Source organism: Taudactylus pleione, unplaced genomic scaffold (genome assembly GCF_031769625.1).
Source record: "Taudactylus pleione unplaced genomic scaffold, aTauple2 ptg001334l, whole genome shotgun sequence".
Classification (NCBI taxonomy): domain Eukaryota; kingdom Metazoa; phylum Chordata; class Amphibia; order Anura; family Myobatrachidae; genus Taudactylus; species Taudactylus pleione.
The window spans coordinates 621,625-642,871 of record NW_028285734.1 but is presented as its reverse complement, the minus strand read 5'-3'; the positions used below and the strand labels follow the sequence as shown (position 1 = coordinate 642,871).

The 21,247-nt window shown below is 49.6% G+C and overlaps 1 protein-coding gene across 1 annotated transcript in view; it reads left to right on the top strand.

Moving 5' to 3' along the window:
- IGSF21 (immunoglobin superfamily member 21) overlaps nucleotides 1-21,247 on the top strand; it is a 666,639-nt gene that overhangs the window by 217,825 nt on the left and 427,567 nt on the right. Inside the window, exon 3 of the mRNA XM_088463203.1 lies at nucleotides 14,912-15,033. Within this exon, the coding sequence (XP_088319329.1) occupies nucleotides 14,912-15,033 (122 nt within the window). The remainder of the gene's footprint in view (nucleotides 1-14,911; nucleotides 15,034-21,247) is intronic.

Genomic DNA, 21,247 nt, shown 5'->3' with positions numbered 1-21,247 from the left:
TGTCACAACGTCTGTACTGCGCTGTGGGTGGTGTCACAATGTCTGTAGTGCACTGTGGGTGGTGTCACAACGTCTGTACTGCGCTGTGGGTGGTGTCACAATGTCTGTAGTGCACTGTGGGTGGTGTCACAACGTCTGTACTGCGCTGTGGGTGGTGTCACAACGTCTGTACTGCGCTGTGGGTGGCGTCACAATGTCTGTAGTGCACTGTGGGTGGTGTCACAACGTCTGTAGTGCACTGTGGGTGGTGTCACAACGTCTGTAGTGCATTGTGGGTGGTGTCACACTGTACTGCACTGTGGGTGGTGTCACAATGTCTGTAGTGCACTGTGGGTGGTGTCACAACGTCTGTAGTGACCTGTGGGTGGTGTCACAATGTCTGTAGTGCACTGTGGGTGGTGTCACAACGTCTGTAGTGCGCTGTGGGTGGTGTCACACTGTCTGTAGTGCACTGTGGGTGGTGTCACACTGTCTGTAGTGCACTGTGGGTGGTGTCACACTGTCTGTAGTGCGCTGTGGGTGGTGTCACAATGTCTGTAGTGCACTGTGGGTGGTGTCACAACGTCTGTAGTGCACTGTGGGTGGTGTCACACTGTCTGTAGTGCACTGTGGGTGGTGTCACAACGTCTGTAGTGCACTGTGGGTGGTGTCACACTGTCTGTACTGCACTGTGGGTGGTGTCACACTGTCTGTAGTGCGCTGTGGGTGGTGTCACAATGTCTGTAGTGCACTGTTGGTGGTGTCACAACGTCTGTAGTGCACTGTGGGTGGTGTCACAACGTCTGTAGTGCGCTGTGGGTGGTGTCACAACGTCTGTAGTGCGCTGTGGGTGGTGTCACAACGTCTGTAGTGCGCTGTGGGTGTTGTCACAATGTCTGTACTGCACTGTGGCTGGTGTCACACCGTCTGTAGTGCGCTGTGGGTGGTGTCACAACGTCTGTACTGCACTGTGGGTGGTGTCACAACGTCTGTAGTGCGCTGTGGGTGGTGTCACAACGTCTGTAGTGCGCTGTGGGTGGTGTCACAACGTCCGTAGTGCGCTGTGGGTGGTGTCACAATGTCTTTAGTGCGCTGTGGGTGGTGTCACAATGTCTGTAGTGCGCTGTGGCTGGTGTCACAATGTCTGTAGTGCGCTGAGGCTGGTGTTCTGCTGCGTCTGCCATGTAAAATTGAAAGAAACAAGTGGAACGTTACACCGTTCTGAGCGGCTTCTCGCGCAAAATGGCGTATTGACGCTAGGGGGTATGTTTACTAAAGTGCGCATCTTTAGAAGTGGAGATGTTGCCCATAGCAACCAATCAGATTCTATTTAACATTTATCTAGCACCTTCAAGAATAGGGGAGGGCAATAGGCGGCACCCCCAAATGTTGTAAAACTACACATCTCAGCATGCCCTGCCACAATTTTGCTATTTGGCAATGTTAAAAATGTTGCAATGCATGCTGGTATTTGTAGTTCAACAACAACTGGAGTACCGCTTATTGCCCACCCCTGTTCTAGAAGATAATAGAATCTGATTGGTTGCTATGGGCAACATTTCCACTTCTAAAAATCCCCCCTTAGTAAAGGAATCTGTATGATAAACCGGCGGACGGGATGCTGGCAGTCAGAAGACGGACAGCGGCATCCCGATGGTGAAGATCCCGACAGAGGCCGGTAAGTAACCTAACCCTCCCCCTCTCCCCCCTAACCCTCCCCTGGTGGTGCCTAACCCTAACACCCCCCCCCCTCCCCGGTGGTGCCTACACATAACCCCCGCTTCCTGTACCCTAAACCTAACCCTCCACGGCAGGTCCCTAAACTTAACCCTCCCATCCCCAGCCTAACCCTAAACCTAACCCGCATACTTACCTTCGGGATGTTGGCTGTCGGGATGCCTACGTCGGTATCTTCATCCCTGCTGGCGTCGGCGTTCTGACGGACGTCAGGATTCCCGCGTCAGTATCCTGACGTCTGTCATCCCATCCGCCAGAATCTTGATGGGATCCCTTAGTAAATATGCCCCCCAGGTGTATGAGGACACAACTATATCTTTAAAAATGATTATATATATATTCGCAAATGGGGCATCTGGCATCTTTACGTTCAGCTCTCAGTCGGGCCTACAGTGAATTGCTTGTGGTGTAGAGTGAGCAATGGGTTGGGATTTGTATGGTAAAATTGTCCTATGGTGCAGAAACTGTAAATCTGGGCCTGCACTTGTCACTACCGCATTGTCCTAGAACAGGGGTGGGGAACCTTTTTTCTGCCGAGGGCCATTTTGATATGTATAACATTATTAGCGGGCCTGGTGCAGGCCACGCCCCCTCTGTGTGATGTCACATGGGGCGGGGCCACAATTGCCAGTGATTACAGCAATGCCCGGAGCAATCCTGAGCATGCTTCGAGGAGCTGTAAGGGCAGCGGTGTGACCATCTGAAGCTTCCTAAGGACGCTCCAGGCGGCACTGCTGCATAGATTCTGGCCGCAGGGTGACATTCTAGGCACCCTACTAGCCAGATGAGGCCAGCAGAAAAAAGCTCAGAGGGCCAGACCAAATGATTCCGAGGGCCTTATATGGCTCCTGGGCCTGAGGTTCCCCATCCCTGTCCTAGAACATGTGACTGCTCCCAAATGTCCTAGGACATGGGACTGCTCCCAAATGTGTAGTGTGTAGTAGCACATCCATCACGTCTGCATTGTCCTAGGACATGGGACTGCTCCCAAATGTGTAGTGTGTAGTAGCACGTCCATCACGTCTGCATTGTCCTAGAACATGGGACTGCTCCCAAATGTGTAGTGTGTAGTAGCACGTCCATCATGTCTGCATTGTCCTAGAACATGGGACAGCTCCCAAATGTGTAGTGTGTAGTAGCAAGTCCATCACGTCTGCATTGTCCTAGAACATGGGACAGCTCCCAAATGTGTAGTGTGTAGTAGCACGTCCATCACGTCTGCATTGTCCTAGAACATGGGACTGCTCCCAAATGTGTAGTGTGTAGTAGCACGTCCATCACGTCTGCATTGTCCTAGAACATGGGACTGCTCCCAAATGTGTAGTGTGTAGTAGCACGTCCATCTTGTCTGCATTGTCCTAGAACATGGGACAGCTCCCAAATGTGTAGCGTGTAGTAGCGCGTCCATCACGTTCTGCATTGTCCTAGAACATGGGACTGCTCCCAAATGTGTAGTGTATAGTAGCACATCCATCATGTCTGCATTGTCCTAGAACATGGGACTGCTCCCAAATGTGTAGTGTGAAGTAGCACGTCCATCATGTCTGCATTGTCCTAGAACATGGGACAGCTCCCAAATGTGTAGTGTGTAGTAGCACGTCCATCACGTCTGCATTGTCCTAGAACATGGGACTGCTCCCAAATGTGTAGTGTGAAGTAGCACGTCCATCATGTCTGCATTGTCCTAGAACATGGGACTGCTCCCAAATGTGTAGTGTGTAGTAGCACGTCCATCACGTCTGCATTGTCCTAGGACATGGGACAGCTCCCAAATGTGTAGTGTGTAGTAGCACGTCCATCACGTCTGCATTGTCCTAGAACATGGGACTGCTCCCAAATGTGTAGTGTGTAGTAGCACGTCCATCACGTCTGCATTGTCCTACAATATGGGACAGCTCCCAAATGTGTAGTGTGTAGTAGCACGTCCATCACGTCTGCATTGTCCTACAATATGGGACAGCTCCCAAATGTGTAGTGTGTAGTAGCACATCCATCACGTCTGCATTGTCCTAGAACATGGGACAGTTCCCAAATGTGTAGTGTGTAGTAGCACATCCATCACGTCTGCATTGTCCTAGAACATGGGACAGCTCCCAAATGTGTAGTGTGTAGTAGCACATCCATCACGTCTGCATTGTCCTAGAACATGGGACAGCTCCCAAATGTGTAGTGTGTAGTAGCACGTCCATCACGTCTGCATTGTCCTACAATATGGGACAGCTCCCAAATGTGTAGTGTGTAGTAGCACATCCATCATGTCTGCATTGTCCTAGAACATGGGACAGTTCCCAAATGTATAGTGTGTAGTAGCACGTCCATCACGTCTGCATTGTCCTAGAACATGGGACAGCTCCCAAATGTGTAGTGTGTAGTAGCACATCCATCACGTCTGCATTGTCCTAGAATATGGGACTGCTCCCAAATGTGTAGTGTGTAGTAGCACGTCCATCATGTCTGCATTGTCCTAGAACATGGGACTGCTCCCAAATGTGTAGTGTGTAGTAGCACGTCCATCATGTCTGCATTGTCCTAGAACATGGGACAGCTCCCAAATGTGTAGTGTGTAGTAGCACGTCCATCACGTCTGCATTGTCCTAGAACATGGGACAGCTCCCAAATGTGTAGTGTGTAGTAGCACGTCCATCACGTCCGCATTGTCCTAGAACATGGGACTGCTCCCAAATGTGTAGTGTGTAGTAGCACGTCCATCACGTCCGCATTGTCCTAGAACATGGGATTGCTCCCAAATGTGTAGTGTGTAGTAGCACGTCCATCATGTCTGCATTGTCCTAGAACATGGGACTGCTCCCAAATGTGTAGTGTGTAGTAGCACGTCCATCATGTCTGCAATGTCCTAGAAAATGCGACAGCTCCCAAATGTGTAGTGTGTAGTAGCACGTCCATCACGTCTGCATCGTCCTAGAATATGGGACTGCTCCCAAATGTGTAGTGTGTAGTAGCACGTCCATCATGTCTGCATTGTCCTAGAACATGGGACTGCTCCCAAATGTGTAGTGTGTAGTAGCACGTCCATCATGTCTGCATTGTCCTAGAACATGGGACAGTTCCCAAATGTGTAGTGTGTAGTAGCACGTCCATCACGTCTGCATTGTCCTAGAACATGGGACAGCTCCCAAATGTGTAGTGTGTAGTAGCACGTCCATCACGTCTGCATTGTCCTAGAACATGGGACAGCTCCCAAATGTGTAGTGTGTAGCAGCACGTCCATCACGTCTGCATTGTCCTAGAATATGGGACTGCTCCCAAATGTGTAGTGTGTAGTAGCACGTCCATCTGTCTGCAATGTCCTAGAACATGGGACTGCTCCCAAATGTGTAGTGTGTAGTAGCACGTCCATCACGTCTGCATTGTCCTAGAACATGGGACTGCTCCCAAATGTGTAGTGTGTAGTAGCACGTCCATCACGTCTGCATTGTCTTAGAACATGGGACAGCTCCCAAATGTGTAGTGTGAAGTAGCACGTCCATCATGTCTACATTGTCCTAGAACATGGGACAGCTCCCAAATGTGTAGTGTGTAGTAGCAAGTCCATCACGTCTGCATTGTCCTAGAACATGGGACAGCTCCCAAATGTGTAGTGTGTAGTAGCACGTCCATCACGTCTGCATTGTCCTAGAACATGGGACTGCTCCCAAATGTGTAGTGTGTAGTAGCACGTCCATCACGTCTGCATTGTCCTAGAACATGGGACTGCTCCCAAATGTGTAGTGTGTAGTAGCACGTCCATCTTGTCTGCATTGTCCTAGAACATGGGACAGCTCCCAAATGTGTAGCGTGTAGTAGCGCGTCCATCACGTTCTGCATTGTCCTAGAACATGGGACTGCTCCCAAATGTGTAGTGTATAGTAGCACATCCATCATGTCTGCATTGTCCTAGAACATGGGACTGCTCCCAAATGTGTAGTGTGAAGTAGCACGTCCATCATGTCTGCATTGTCCTAGAACATGGGACAGCTCCCAAATGTGTAGTGTGTAGTAGCACGTCCATCACGTCTGCATTGTCCTAGAACATGGGACTGCTCCCAAATGTGTAGTGTGAAGTAGCACGTCCATCATGTCTGCATTGTCCTAGAACATGGGACTGCTCCCAAATGTGTAGTGTGTAGTAGCACGTCCATCACGTCTGCATTGTCCTAGGACATGGGACAGCTCCCAAATGTGTAGTGTGTAGTAGCACGTCCATCACGTCTGCATTGTCCTAGAACATGGGACTGCTCCCAAATGTGTAGTGTGTAGTAGCACGTCCATCACGTCTGCATTGTCCTACAATATGGGACAGCTCCCAAATGTGTAGTGTGTAGTAGCACGTCCATCACGTCTGCATTGTCCTACAATATGGGACAGCTCCCAAATGTGTAGTGTGTAGTAGCACATCCATCACGTCTGCATTGTCCTAGAACATGGGACAGTTCCCAAATGTGTAGTGTGTAGTAGCACATCCATCACGTCTGCATTGTCCTAGAACATGGGACAGCTCCCAAATGTGTAGTGTGTAGTAGCACATCCATCACGTCTGCATTGTCCTAGAACATGGGACAGCTCCCAAATGTGTAGTGTGTAGTAGCACGTCCATCACGTCTGCATTGTCCTACAATATGGGACAGCTCCCAAATGTGTAGTGTGTAGTAGCACATCCATCATGTCTGCATTGTCCTAGAACATGGGACAGTTCCCAAATGTATAGTGTGTAGTAGCACGTCCATCACGTCTGCATTGTCCTAGAACATGGGACAGCTCCCAAATGTGTAGTGTGTAGTAGCACATCCATCACGTCTGCATTGTCCTAGAATATGGGACTGCTCCCAAATGTGTAGTGTGTAGTAGCACGTCCATCATGTCTGCATTGTCCTAGAACATGGGACTGCTCCCAAATGTGTAGTGTGTAGTAGCACGTCCATCATGTCTGCATTGTCCTAGAACATGGGACAGCTCCCAAATGTGTAGTGTGTAGTAGCACGTCCATCACGTCTGCATTGTCCTAGAACATGGGACAGCTCCCAAATGTGTAGTGTGTAGTAGCACGTCCATCACGTCCGCATTGTCCTAGAACATGGGACTGCTCCCAAATGTGTAGTGTGTAGTAGCACGTCCATCACGTCCGCATTGTCCTAGAACATGGGATTGCTCCCAAATGTGTAGTGTGTAGTAGCACGTCCATCATGTCTGCATTGTCCTAGAACATGGGACTGCTCCCAAATGTGTAGTGTGTAGTAGCACGTCCATCATGTCTGCAATGTCCTAGAAAATGCGACAGCTCCCAAATGTGTAGTGTGTAGTAGCACGTCCATCACGTCTGCATCGTCCTAGAATATGGGACTGCTCCCAAATGTGTAGTGTGTAGTAGCACGTCCATCATGTCTGCATTGTCCTAGAACATGGGACTGCTCCCAAATGTGTAGTGTGTAGTAGCACGTCCATCATGTCTGCATTGTCCTAGAACATGGGACAGTTCCCAAATGTGTAGTGTGTAGTAGCACGTCCATCACGTCTGCATTGTCCTAGAACATGGGACAGCTCCCAAATGTGTAGTGTGTAGTAGCACGTCCATCACGTCTGCATTGTCCTAGAACATGGGACAGCTCCCAAATGTGTAGTGTGTAGCAGCACGTCCATCACGTCTGCATTGTCCTAGAATATGGGACTGCTCCCAAATGTGTAGTGTGTAGTAGCACGTCCATCTGTCTGCAATGTCCTAGAACATGGGACTGCTCCCAAATGTGTAGTGTGTAGTAGCACGTCCATCACGTCTGCATTGTCCTAGAACATGGGACTGCTCCCAAATGTGTAGTGTGTAGTAGCACGTCCATCACGTCTGCATTGTCTTAGAACATGGGACAGCTCCCAAATGTGTAGTGTGAAGTAGCACGTCCATCATGTCTGCATTGTCCTAGAACATGGGACAGCTCCCAAATGTGTAGTGTGTAGTAGCACGTCCATCACGTCTGCATTGTCCTAGAACATGGGACAGCTCCCAAATGTGTAGTGTGTAGTAGCACGTCCATCACGTCTGCATTGTCCTAGAACATGGGACTGCTCCCAAATGTGTAGTGTGTAGTAGCACGTCCATCACGTCTGCATTGTCCTAGAACATGGGACTGCTCCCAAATGTGTAGTGTGTAGTAGCACGTCCATCATGTCTGCATTGTCCTAGAACATGGGACTGCTCCCAAATGTGTAGTGTGTAGTAGCATGTCCATCACGTCTGCATTGTCCTAGAAAATGGGACTGCTCCCAAATGTGTAGTGTGTAGTAGCACGTCCATCATGTCTGCATTGTCCTAGAACATGGGACTGCTCCCAAATGTGTAGTGTGTAGTAGCACGTCCATCACGTCTGCATTGTCCTAGAATATGGGACTGCTTCCAAATGTGTAGTGTGTAGTAGCACGTCCATCATGTCTGCATTGTCCTAGAATATGGGACTGCTTCCAAATGTGTAGTGTGTAGTAGCACGTCCATCATGTCTGCAATGTCCTAGAACATGGGACTGCTCCCAAATGTGTAGTGTGTAGTAGCACGTCCATCATGTCTGCAATGTCCTAGAACATGGGACAGTTCCCAAATGTGTAGTGTGTAGTAGCACATCCATCACGTCTGCATTGTCCTAGAACATGGGACAGCTCCCAAATGTGTAGTGTGTAGTAGCACATCCATCACGTCTGCATTGTCCTAGAATATGGGACATCTCCCAAATGTGTAGTGTGTAGTAGCACGTCCATCACGTCTGCATTGTCCTAGAGCACCGAGGCCCCGCACTATTAACGCATCATTCAGCCTTTAATATGGCTGATCTGTGCCGTGATGGGTTACCCGGCTCTGTAATGATATTTTTCTACAGCTGATCTTGGCCTAATGAAATCTTTATCCGTACATGCTGATGTGTGTGGCTCCCTGGCGCTGGGCTTCTTCCTCTCTGCACAGATAGCAATAAAAACAAGATAGAACTGAAGACTTGCGGCTCCTGGTTCTCAGGCACCGAGGTGGAAGGGGGGTAGGACTCTGCGCCATTCTGTTATTCTCCTTCCATAACAAGCTGCAGAGAGCAGAGATTCTGAGATCAATTGTTTCAGTGATATAAAGTTGTCTCTGCTGCAGGAGGCAGTTCTGTTACCCTGTGCCGTGGCGCGCTGCTGGCGGTGTTTACCCCAAGGGGCCCGGCGCACCAAACTCTGAGTAACGCTGGAAGGTTATTTACTGTTTCCCTACAGAATATACCAGTGTTATTTTTTTTGTAGGAGTTCTAGAGAGATGATTAAGAGGTTTTATGTCTTGTAACCAATCCCTCCCTGAATAGAGCTGCTTGTAGTACGGCAAATAGAGTAATAACTATTAATAGTTAATATACTCTTATTGGGGAATAATATCTTAAAGCTCAGGCCAATCCACCTAGGTAACACGTGATTTCACAAGACCGCTGAGCATTAAAACATGGTTGATCAAGGTTTGTAATACATAGCAATGCTTCACAGTATTAATGTAATATTCAGGATTCCATTTTTTTTCATTAAAACATTAATGCAAAAAAAAAAAACAGGTTAAAAAAACGTGGCTAGTGCATAAAGTTATACGTGGTCAGGCTTGGGGTACAGGAGCTGTGTTTCTGGCAATGTATTATCAAATGCGAAACACGCATAAATATAGAGATACATAATATTACAAAATCTACCACCCCTCATGCCACTCTGAGCTCCCAGGTACCACCACATACCACCCCACATACCACTCTGAGCTCCCAGGTGCCACCACATACCACCCCACATACCACTCTGAGCTCCCAGGTGCCACCACATACCACCCCACATGCCACTCTGAGCTCCCAGGTACCACCACATACCACCCCACATACCACTCTGTCTCCCAGGTACCACCACATACCACCCCACATACCACTCTGAGCTCCCAGGTACCACCACATACCACCCCACATGCCACTCTGAGCTCCCAGGTACCACCACATACCACCCCACATGCCACTCTAAGCTCCCAGGTACCACCACATACCACCCCACATGCCACTCGGCGCTCCCAGGTACCACTACATACCACCCCACATGCCATTCTGAGCTCCCAGGTACCACCACATACCACCCCACATGCCACTCTGAGCTCCCAGGTACCACCACATACCACCCCACATGCCACTGTAAGCTCCCAGGTACCACCACATACCACACCACAGGCCACTCTAAGCTCCCAGGTACCACCCCACATGCCACTCTGAGCTCCCAGGTACCACCACATACCACCCCACAGGCCACTCTAAGCTCCCAGGTACCACCACATACCACCCCACAGGCCACTCTGAGCTCCCAGGTACCATCACATACCACCCCACATGCCACTCTGAGCTCCCAGGTACCACCCCACATGCCACTCTGAGCTCCCAGGTACCACCACATACCACCCCACATGCCACTCTGAGCTCCCAGGTACCACCACATACCACCCCACATGCCACTCTGAGCTCCCAGTTACCACCACATACCACCCCACATGCCACTCTGAGCTCCCAGGTACCACCACATACCACCCCACATGCCACTGTAAGCTCCCAGGTACCACCACATACCACCCCACATGCCACTCGGCGCTCCCAGGTACCACCACATACCACCCCACATGCCACTCACAGAAGCAGCTTATACCCAGGAATGCTGCACTCCTGTGTGAGGTGTGTATGCAGTAACTATGTGTATCACTGTATATTACACACAGTCACACATTGTGCCCCTGTCCCTGCCTGTGCTTCTTGTTACATCCCAGTGGTATGATCGTATCCTGCAATGTGATCACGGGCGCTAATATCGCGTCCAGTTCGCACTGCAAATGCAATAATTAATAAATGGCCCCCAAGGGGAGAGCCTCAGGAGCCACACTGCGCATTTGTGCTGACCTGTTTTTGCCACGTTGGTCTCAGTACCCCAAAGCTGCCGCATGATCGATACGATGCTGGCGTTTGGGGGGAGTGATAGGGAGCGTTTCAGAAAATGGGGATGTGCCGGCCCTATTTTCTGAGCATGCGAAAGCCTTACTGGCACCAGCGGTGTCATTACTCTGCGTAATCTGAGGGTTACTTAGATAGCCAATTGGCGCCTGATGTTCACGCAGTTCCGATGCTGTTTCTTCAAGAAGCTGGCAGCGGGCGTCTTTTTACTTAAAACGCCTCCTGCGGCTTTTGCAGCTTTACCACAGCCGCTGCGCAAAAATACGGCGCTGATGTGCTATAGCGGCCATCTCTAACTCAGTCTCATAGTTACTGCACATAGACTGAGCTGCTGTGCTATAGCGGCCATCTCTAACTCAGGCCCATAGTTACTGCACATAGACCGAGCTGCTGTGCTATAGCGGCCATCTCTAACTCAGGCCCATAGTTACTGCACATAGACCGAGCTGCTGTGCTATAGCGGCCATCTCTAACTCAGGCCCATAGTTACTGCACATAGACCGAGCTGCTGTGCTATAGCGGCCATCTCTAACTCAGGCCCATAGTTACTGCACATAGACCGAGCTGCTGTGCTATAGCGGCCATCTCTAACTCAGGCCCATAGTTACTGCACATAGACCGAGCTGCTGTGCTATAGCCGCCATCTCTAACTCAGGCCCATAGTTACTGCACATAGACAGAGCTGCTGTGCTATAGCGGCCATCTCTAACTCAGGCCCATAGTTACTGCACATAGACCGAGCTGCTGTGCTATAGCGGCCATCTCTAACTCAGGCCCATAGTTACTGCACATAGACTGAGCTGCTGTGCTATAGCGGCCATCTCTAACTCAGGCTCATAGTTACTGCACATAGACCGAGCTGCTGTGCTATAGCGGCCATCTCTAACTCAGGCTCATAGTTACTGCACATAGACCGAGCTGCTGTGCTATAGCGGCCATCTCTAACTCAGGCCCATAGTTACTGCACATAGACCGAGCTGCTGTGCTATAGCGGCCATCTCTAACTCAGGCCCATAGTTACTGCACATAGACTGAGCTGCTGTGCTATAGCGCCCATCTCTTACTCAGGCCCATAGTTACTGCACATAGACCGAGCTGCTGTGCTATAGCGGCCATCTCTAACTCAGGCTCATAGTTACTGCACATAGACTGAGCTGCTGTGGTATAGCGCCCATCTCTTACTCAGGCCCATAGTTACTGCACATAGACTGAGCTGCTGTGCTATAGCGGCCATCTCTTACTCAGGCCCATAGTTACTGCACATAGACCGAGCTTCTGTGCTATAGCGGCCATCTCTAACTCAGGCCCATAGTTACTGCACATAGACTGAGCTGCTGTGCTATAGCGGCCATCTATAACTCAGGCCCATAGTTACTGCACATAGACCGAGCTGCTGTGCTATAGCGGCCATCTCTAACTCAGGCCCATAGTTACTGCACATAGACCGAGCTGCTGTGCTATAGCGGCCATCTATAACTCAGGCCCATAGTTACTGCACATAGACTGAGCTGCTGTGCTATAGTGGCCATCTCTAACTCAGGCCCATAGTTACTGCACATAGACCGAGCTGCTGTGCTATAGCGGCCATCTCTAACTCAGGCCCATAGTTACTGCACATAGGCTGAGCTGCTGTGCTATAGCGGCCATCTCTAACTCAGGCCCATAGTTACTGCACATAGACTGAGCTGCTGTGCTATAGCGGCCATCTCTAACTCAGGCTCATAGTTACTGCACATAGACCGAGCTGCTGTGCTATAGCGGCCATCTCTAACTCAGGCCCATAGTTACTGCACATAGACCGAGCTGCTGTGCTATAGCGGCCATCTCTAACTCAGGCCCATAGTTTACTGCACATAGACTGAGCTGCTGTGCTATAGCGGCCATCTCTAACTCAGGCCCATAGTTACTGCACAAAGACTGAGCTGCTGTGCTATAGTGGCCATCTCTAACTCAGGCCCATAGTTACTGCACATAGACCGAGCTGCTGTGCTATAGCGGCCATCTCTAACTCAGGCCCATAGTTACTGCACATAGGCTGAGCTGCTGTGCTATAGCGGCCATCTCTAACTCAGGCCCATAGTTACTGCACATAGACTGAGCTGCTGTGCTATAGCGGCCATCTCTAACTCAGGCTCATAGTTACTGCACATAGACCGAGCTGCTGTGCTATAGCGGCCATCTCTAACTCAGGCCCATAGTTACTGCACATAGACCGAGCTGCTGTGCTATAGCCGCCATCTCTAACTCAGGCCCATAGTTACTGCACATAGACTGAGCTGCTGTGCTATAGCGGCCATCTCTAACTCAGGCTCATAGTTACTGCACATAGACTGAGCTGCTGTGCTATAGCGGCCATCTCTAACTCAGGCTCATAGTTACTGCACATAGACCGAGCTGCTGTGCTATAGCGGCCATCTCTAACTCAGGCCCATAGTTACTGCACATAGACTGAGCTGCTGTGCTATAGCGGCCATCTCTAACTCAGGCTCATAGTTACTGCACATAGACTGAGCTGCTGTGCTATAGCGGCCATCTCTAACTCAGGCTCATAGTTACTGCACATAGACCGAGCTGCTGTGCTATAGCGGCCATCTCTAACTCAGGCTCATAGTTACTGCACATAGACCGAGCTGCTGTGCTATAGCGGCCATCTCTAACTCAGGCCCATAGTTACTGCACATAGACCGAGCTGCTGTGCTATAGCGGCCATCTCTAACTCAGGCCCATAGTTACTGCACAAAGACTGAGCTGCTGTGCTATAGCGGCCATCTCTAACTCAGGCCCATAGTTACTGCACATAGACCGAGCTGCTGTGCTATAGCGGCCATCTCTAACTCAGGCTCATAGTTACTGCACATAGACCGAGCTGCTGTGCTATAGCGGCCATCTCTAACTCAGGCTCATAGTTACTGCACATAGACTGAGCTGCTGTGCTATAGCGGCCATCTCTAACTCAGGCCCATAGTTACTGCACATAGAGCGAGCTGCTGTGCTATAGCGCCCATCTCTAACTCAGGCCCATAGTTACTGCACATAGACTGAGCTGCTGTGCTATAGCGCCCATCTCTAACTCAGGCCCATAGTTACTGCACATAGACTGAGCTGATGTGCTATAGCGGCCATCTCTAACTCAGGCTCATAGTTACTGCACATAGACCGAGCTGCTGTGCTATAGCGGCCATCTCTTACTCAGGCTCATAGTTACTGCACATAGACCGAGCTGCTGTGCTATAGCGCCCATCTCTAACTCAGGCCCATAGTTACTGCACATAGACCGAGCTGCTGTGCTATAGCGGCCATCTCTATCTCAGGCCCATAGTTACTGCACATAGACGGAGCTGCTGTGCTATAGCGGCCATCTCTAACTCAGGCCCATAGTTACTGCACATAGACTGAGCTGCTGTGCTATAGCGGCCATCTCTAACTGAGGCCCATAGTTACTGCACATAGACCGAGCTGCTGTGCTATAGCGGCCATCTCTATCTCAGGCCCATAGTTACTGCACATAGACGGAGCTGCTGTGCTATAGCGGCCATCTCTAACTCAGGCCCATAGTTACTGCACATAGACTGAGCTGCTGTGCTATAGCGGCCATCTCTAACTGAGGCCCATAGTTACTGCACATAGACCGAGCTGCTGTGCTATAGCGGCCATCTCTAACTCAGGCTCATAGTTACTGCACATAGATGATAGAAGAGGTAATTCGCGGAGCGCACCTGATGCATAGCAGAAAGCACATTGGTTCTGCACCAGTGCGTCTGGATGTTCTGCACAGCACATTTTAAGGTGCACATCTCTTAACTCCGTAAAGCCAGACACACCAAATAACATAGATAACCAGTATGATACACTTTGCGACTTAGGGTTAGCATGATAATACGGAGGCAGCTTGCACTGTGACATGTCCATGGCTGGAGATCCATATGCTCCAATACATTACCAAAGACTTTTTCATTTGGTGTCCTGTCTGTGACATGAATGAGGGGCACGGTTATGTCGCCATGGACACTACCTGTCGGACGCAGTGCAGCGTAATATATCATGTCAGGAGAGTACATGCCCCAACACGGGTGACCTCTGCACTCCCCGCAGCCCCTGTAGCTCTGCGTGTGGCAATTACTGACCCTGCCATGTCGTCACTGCAGATTGCGTGTTATAGTAAATGTCAGCTGTTACGTCGTAGCGTGTCGCAACCCTGTTACATGTAATATGTTTGTACCATCTCTTCTCAGGTGACAGATGGCGGAACCATCAAACAGAAGATCTTCACTTTTGACGCGATGTTCTCAACTAACTACTCTCACATGGAGAATTACCGCAAGAGGGAAGACCTGCTGTACCAGTCCACTGTGCGGTGAGTACACACGGCAACTGCTTATTACACCAGGTATAGCGCGTAATAACAGCATTATGTATCTTCTTACCAGGCACTGGTTAGGAGGTTTAACCTAAATAGGGACCTGCCTGAAAACGGAGTAAGGAGTAGTCCTAGGCGATCTGGTCACGATCCGATATCATGTCCAATTTCTCCCCCGGCAGTTGTGGGCACGATTTGTTGTAAAAACAGTCCAAATTGGCCCACGATCTATCATGCATCCTATACTATTCCAGTGCATCGTGACTGAGATTTTCAGATCTTGCCTGTAGCAGGCAAGATCTGAAGATGCGATGTACGACTTGTGCGACCGGCAATCGTGCCGGACACCCTGGAAATCGCATATTTGCGGGTACGCACTGCAGCGATTAATGAAGGATGAAACGATCACTCGTTCCGTTCTTCATGAACTTGCATGGCGCTGTGTGCAGTATCGTCAGATCTGATGTACAGCACATCAAACCTGGCGACGTCGCATGCGACCGCGGGAGCTCGCACATCGTGCATACACATTGCACGAAATGCACGATTTGTCGCTCCGATTTGGCCAAGTCAGAATCACATCGCTCCAGAGTGTACCCATCTTTAGTCTGACCACTCACCGGCTAATCCTACCACATGGCGTCCAAATAGAGCGACCATATCACCGCCCAGCCTGACCGCGCACATTGGAAGGCAAATGAACAATAGCCAGCTCTGCGTGGGACCATGTGGCCAATATGTGTGGCGATTTCGCATCGTGTGTGTGTGGCCAGCATTGGTGTGGAAGGCTTTTTTATTGTACATTATTATTACATTACATATTTTGTTGCTGTTACGGATGATAGCTGTCTATGGGGCACGCTGATCTAACTGCACAAGGTTTGCCATCTATATATGTTGTTATGTTTATAGGCAAAACACAGAGACACTGTACGTGGAATATGAGTTTACTAATAATTAGTACATTTCCAGTCGTGGAAGATGGTTGTATTTAGATTTGTTACGGTTGGGGGTACTGCTTCTTTATGTCGCTGACAGTGATGTTCCATGCTAGTGTTTGTGGAAACCCCCAATTGGAACTGTTCCCCCCCCTCGCAGCCTGTACTTACCTGGGCGTCCTCATGAGCTCAGTGCCGTGATTTGTCTACGTGGGTCAGGAGGGGATCACTGTGACTGTATTAGTTGGAGAAGCCGGAAAAGTTTACGCTGGGGGGGGGGGGGGAGAGATGAGAATCTATGCTGGAAAAAGCTTTGATAACCCGAAATGTCACAAGTCTATAAGACTATAGAGCCCATTATGTTATTCTCTATCTGTACATCTCCTTCTCCGTATGTATATAGTGAGTCTTGATCATGGATAGACTGCAGAGGCAAGCTACGGTATTCTGGCCTTTAGGATGCTCCATCCTTTATCACTTCCCAGGGTTACTTACATAGAGCACACATATTCAGCAGCGCTTTACAGAGAACCTACCAGTCATTCCCATCAGTCCCTGCCCCAGTGGAGCTTACACTTCATGGGCCTGATTCAGCAGCGATCACATTGCGATTCCGGACATACAGAGGCATCGCAAAGTGAGTGACAGGCTGTCAGCGTCTGGGGGGTGGTGACGGCGTGGAGTGGTCGGTAAAACTCAGCCGTGTCCGAACGCCGTTTCACGGGCGTGCATATATTAGCCGCTGCGAGTGTATACACAGCATGAGAGCTCATTTTTGCCAGTAGTTGACCAGTGTCTTTTGGGGGATTGTGGGAAGAAACCAGAGCAAGTAAAGGAAACCTACAAAGACACTGGGAGGACATACAAACTCTACACAGATAGGGGCCTATGTCGGGAATTGAACCCATGACCTTAGGACTGTGAGGAAGTCATGCTAACCACTACACCACTGCGCTTTGTGTTTTTGTGAGCTGGTGTCTGATTGTCACTTCCCCAATATCCCCCTGAAAATTGCCCTCAGTAGTGCTCTTCTCATTATTAGAGTTTAGAGGGTGTAGGGGTGAGGCTGGAGACAGGCTTGGTGCTGGAGCAGGGGGGTTGGTTTTCGTTTAGGATTAAAGCTGTCTCACAATTTATCATCTACCCTCCCCATGGTGTAATATAGTAAATGTTTCACATGATATATACAGTAGGCTTTGTAGCATTCAGCATGTATAGGATTTGCCATGACAGTTCCTGTTATTGTGATGTATGATAACCCATGTGCTTACACTCTCACCAGTTCTCTCATCAATTACATTTCATTACTCAGAATGGAACCATGTGTTGTTGCTGCTCTGTCTGCAAAAGCTTGAGCCTAACCTTCACACGACTTCAGAAACCAAACGGGAGGTGCTGAGACTTGTAGTTCCCCAGCTACTACAGATGTGTCCACATACAAGTTACTTCCAATCGCTACATTGCCCGAAGAAGCTGCTTGTGCGTCCTTTTCAAATCGTTTTGCAAAATAAGGTAACAAGTTGCACAAAAATGACGCTCGGCGCTACCGAGTCACGCCACGGCATAGCGCGCCTTGAAGGGCTGTTTAACGCGCAAGGAAGTAAGATGTATGTGGACACATCTGTACCTCTATTATAGACCATATTACTTTGAGCCATGTCCTAATAGAAAACATAAAAGCGCAATTGGGTTTGTAAAGCAGCTCTGCTCTATTTTATAGGATAAGAGCCAGAGAGTGCGTCATCGTTCCCAACGAGCCCCCTGCCTAGGTTTCCTGAGACCCTGAATATGGTGCGGTCTATAGACTGTATGGCGAATTTGCGGCCTGTCGTGTGAAGGATGTGGGATGTAGGGCTCTTGCGGCAGGAAAGTGAGAATAGTGGCCCTGATTCAGAGCCGGACGCTCTGACAGAGCGCTCGCTCTGAATCAGGGCCGTCCCTCTGAATTTAAGAGCGGCCACAGCTATAGCGAGCGGCCAAAATGATGGTAGAGATGGTCAAGACCATCGCGACCATCGGGCTTGCGATGAGACCCTTGTGGTAGAGTCTAGTTGCCGCAAGCCCTGGAGTGCTTTTGGCTCTATCAGAGCCAAAAGCACTCCCACTGACATCACTTGTGATGTCAGTGGGGCCGGTCCCAGACGGTAGGCGTTCCCATGGGAACGCCTCCATCTGGGCAGCAACGCCCCCCGCACGCCCACCAAAGGGGGCGTGCTGTCAATCACCATCGACAGCACGCCCCCTTTGGTGCGAGACCCATAACGACGGCCAAGCCGTCGTTATTCGGGTCTTGCGCATGCGCACGACGAAGCCGCCTCCGTCGTGCGCATGCGCACTTGGCCAACATCGACCCGCTTGCGAGCGCTCGGCGCTCGCGAGCGGGACTGAATTAGGCCCTGTGTCCCTTTGATTCCAGCTACATTTTCAACTCGTCAATTAATCGGATACTTTAGCGCAAGTCTGCTGTGCTTATTAGCCGCAATGTAGACTTCATGGCAACAATGGTACTTTACGGCAGCTCACAGGGCAGCGAGTAAACTTGTGCGAATTCCGGCTGAGAGAGGGCCGCCAGGGGTGCAAGATTCGGTGCCATTGCCAGCCTTTGAGCGCCGTTGCAATGGCAATTCGCAGCTCACAGCCAATTGGATTGACCCCTTAGATCTCTGCAGGGGGAAACGGCTTGTCGCGTGCCGTCAGTGTGCGGATGAGAAGATTTGCATGTTTCCGTCTCCTGTCACAACGCACGTGTGTTTCCTTACGGCTAATCCGCCAAAACTTTTTTTTTTTTCCAAGGTCAGTAAGGGAGCGGGCACCGGGCTCAATCCAAAGTCATTAACTTCACAGACGCGAGCCTCAGCCACAGAAGCCATCCTTATACCTTCTAGGGTGGAAAGGAGGCCGCATTAGTATACAGAGTCGCAGCTACAGTAAATGGGGGAGAGGAGTGTAGATGAAAGGGAGAGGAAGATAAAAGTAATTTTTGTGGCGGATCCTGAGGGTACACAGAGACTATCTGCCGTTGTGAGGCAAATGTTATCATTTCAAAGATAAAAATACACTTATTCCGTTCTCCGGAGCTATCCGAGTTCCATGTCATAATTGTGACTTTATTTGATAAGCTCGGAGGTCGGCATTGTCACCGCGCGGCAGAGAAACAATTCCTGGGACGGTTGTGAGAGAAAAAAATAAAAATGAAGAATTGTTGGAGACGAGGATATTTTCAGAAGAGACTGAGGTGACTGAAACGTGTTCTTAATCCTCCCAGTTGCTTCCGAAAATATCCTGCAAACGTTTTCCTCACACAATGCAGGATAAATGGGTGCAGACCTGCAATGAATGAGGGAGGGGATATGTTAGAAGTTAGGGGATAACCGAGGGGTCCCATCCGTCTCCCGTCACCCAGATTAAGCTACAGATGAATCATATTATTGTGCAGTATTGCAAACATTTGGGAAATGCAGGTTTTAGTCATTTTAGGATAGTAGAATAATTGCTTTATCCTTAATCGTGGTACAAAACAGTGCCAACATTTATAAAGTGCCTTAAAAATGACTAATACCTGTGACACCCTCAGCCCATGTTACTCTGGTCTACACTACATCTGAGTATAATGGATTCATTCCTATGGGTCTTCCCGCACGTGGCTCCAGTTGTTATTGAGCTATAAAGCATGCCGGTGGTCCGTCCAACCTAGGAAAGCTTCAATCTGTAGGATACAGTAGTTTATCCACATCCGAAGTTGCTGAGATTGACAGAACATGCTGGGTGTTGTAGTTCAGCCACTAATTGGAAGCCAATACAGTAGGTCGCCTATCCCAGGCCCGGCACAGGTAGCGGTTGCCGGAGAGGGCCGCGCACGTGAATGGGATATAGAGAGACAATCGCAGAGGCTGATGAAGTATAAAGTGAGAGAAATTAAAGAGCAGTAAGTGCAGCATTAAGGCATGGAGTGCGGGGAAATACGGGCAGCAATATCGCTAGATTGGAAGGAAGGAAAGGGACAAATTTACATTTAAATGAAGATATTTAGAGTTTCTTGCATTCCAACAGAGCAGAAGCGGCAGGAGAGATGGACTAGGCTGAGAGGAGAGAAGAGGGGACGATAGAAGCGGCACACGCCGTGCCAGGAGGGGGGCAGGCGCCCGTTTCGGTAATGGTTTTGCGTGCACAAGACTATTGAAAAGGAGTTTCTACCCTTTTCTGTAGTGCATATGAGACATATAGGAGTGTGTGTGTGTATATATATATATATATATATATATATACTGCTACAACAAATATATAAATATAGTGCCACCAGTGTATACAGCGCTATGCTGCAGAATAATGAAGGTGAAGTCACACACAACAGGAGGAGAGCCACCGCTGCACCAAACAGCTTACAATCTTAATGGTACTGTACACACCGCACGGAACTATAAATGCAGTGAAGTAAGTAGCGGTAGGCTGGGATCACGCAGTATGGCCTTCGGGCGATTACCTTCATAGCGCCACGTACTGCTGATCAGACCCACTGTAACCCGTGTAGCGTCTGCGTCACCTGATACCTTCGCAGGTGCGACGGACAGTCTGCGGAAATGATGATTCTCAGGGCATCTTGTTTCTTGTAGTTTTACTCTCCTATTCTGTATTCCTCCCCTGTAAACCCTCGGACCCTGTAATGGCTGGTGGTAGTTGGGTGCTTCCGCTCACGGACAATGAACAGGTCACAGATTAGCGCTGTCAGCCGCGTGATGGTGAATAGATTGTTGCGTCTGGGCCCTGTGGCCCTCCATTATGGCACCAGCTGCGTTAGAGTAGACACACCTGCACACACTCATATCCGCGCACCAGCTGGGCGGCAATAGACGGCCCTGGTTACCAGTTTCAATGTCACAACTTGTCTACATCAGTAAGTAATGTGTTCTCTCCTGCAGGCAAGCCCCAGGCTGCGCTGGGCATCCGCTGTCACACAAACTCATCTCTGGCTGGAGACAGGATGTACCGGGGTCCGCTCCTTGCACTGGATAGAGAGACCGATCAGCTACCTTGACCCATTTTCTGTTTGCATAAATACTCTGCGGGAACGTGATTTCGGCTCAGGCTGTGGCAGTGCTATTGCTATTGCTCCATGGGGGGTCCGGGTTAGTAATCTGGGACAGTCCGGTGTGTGTATTAAGTGAAAGCCTGTGATTGCTGTAGGACAATGAGATTCGGCTTCTCAGGGTCTCCTCTTCCACCCTGGGTCGCTCAATGCGTCTAATCTTCAATAGAAATGTGATGGTTTCAACTCT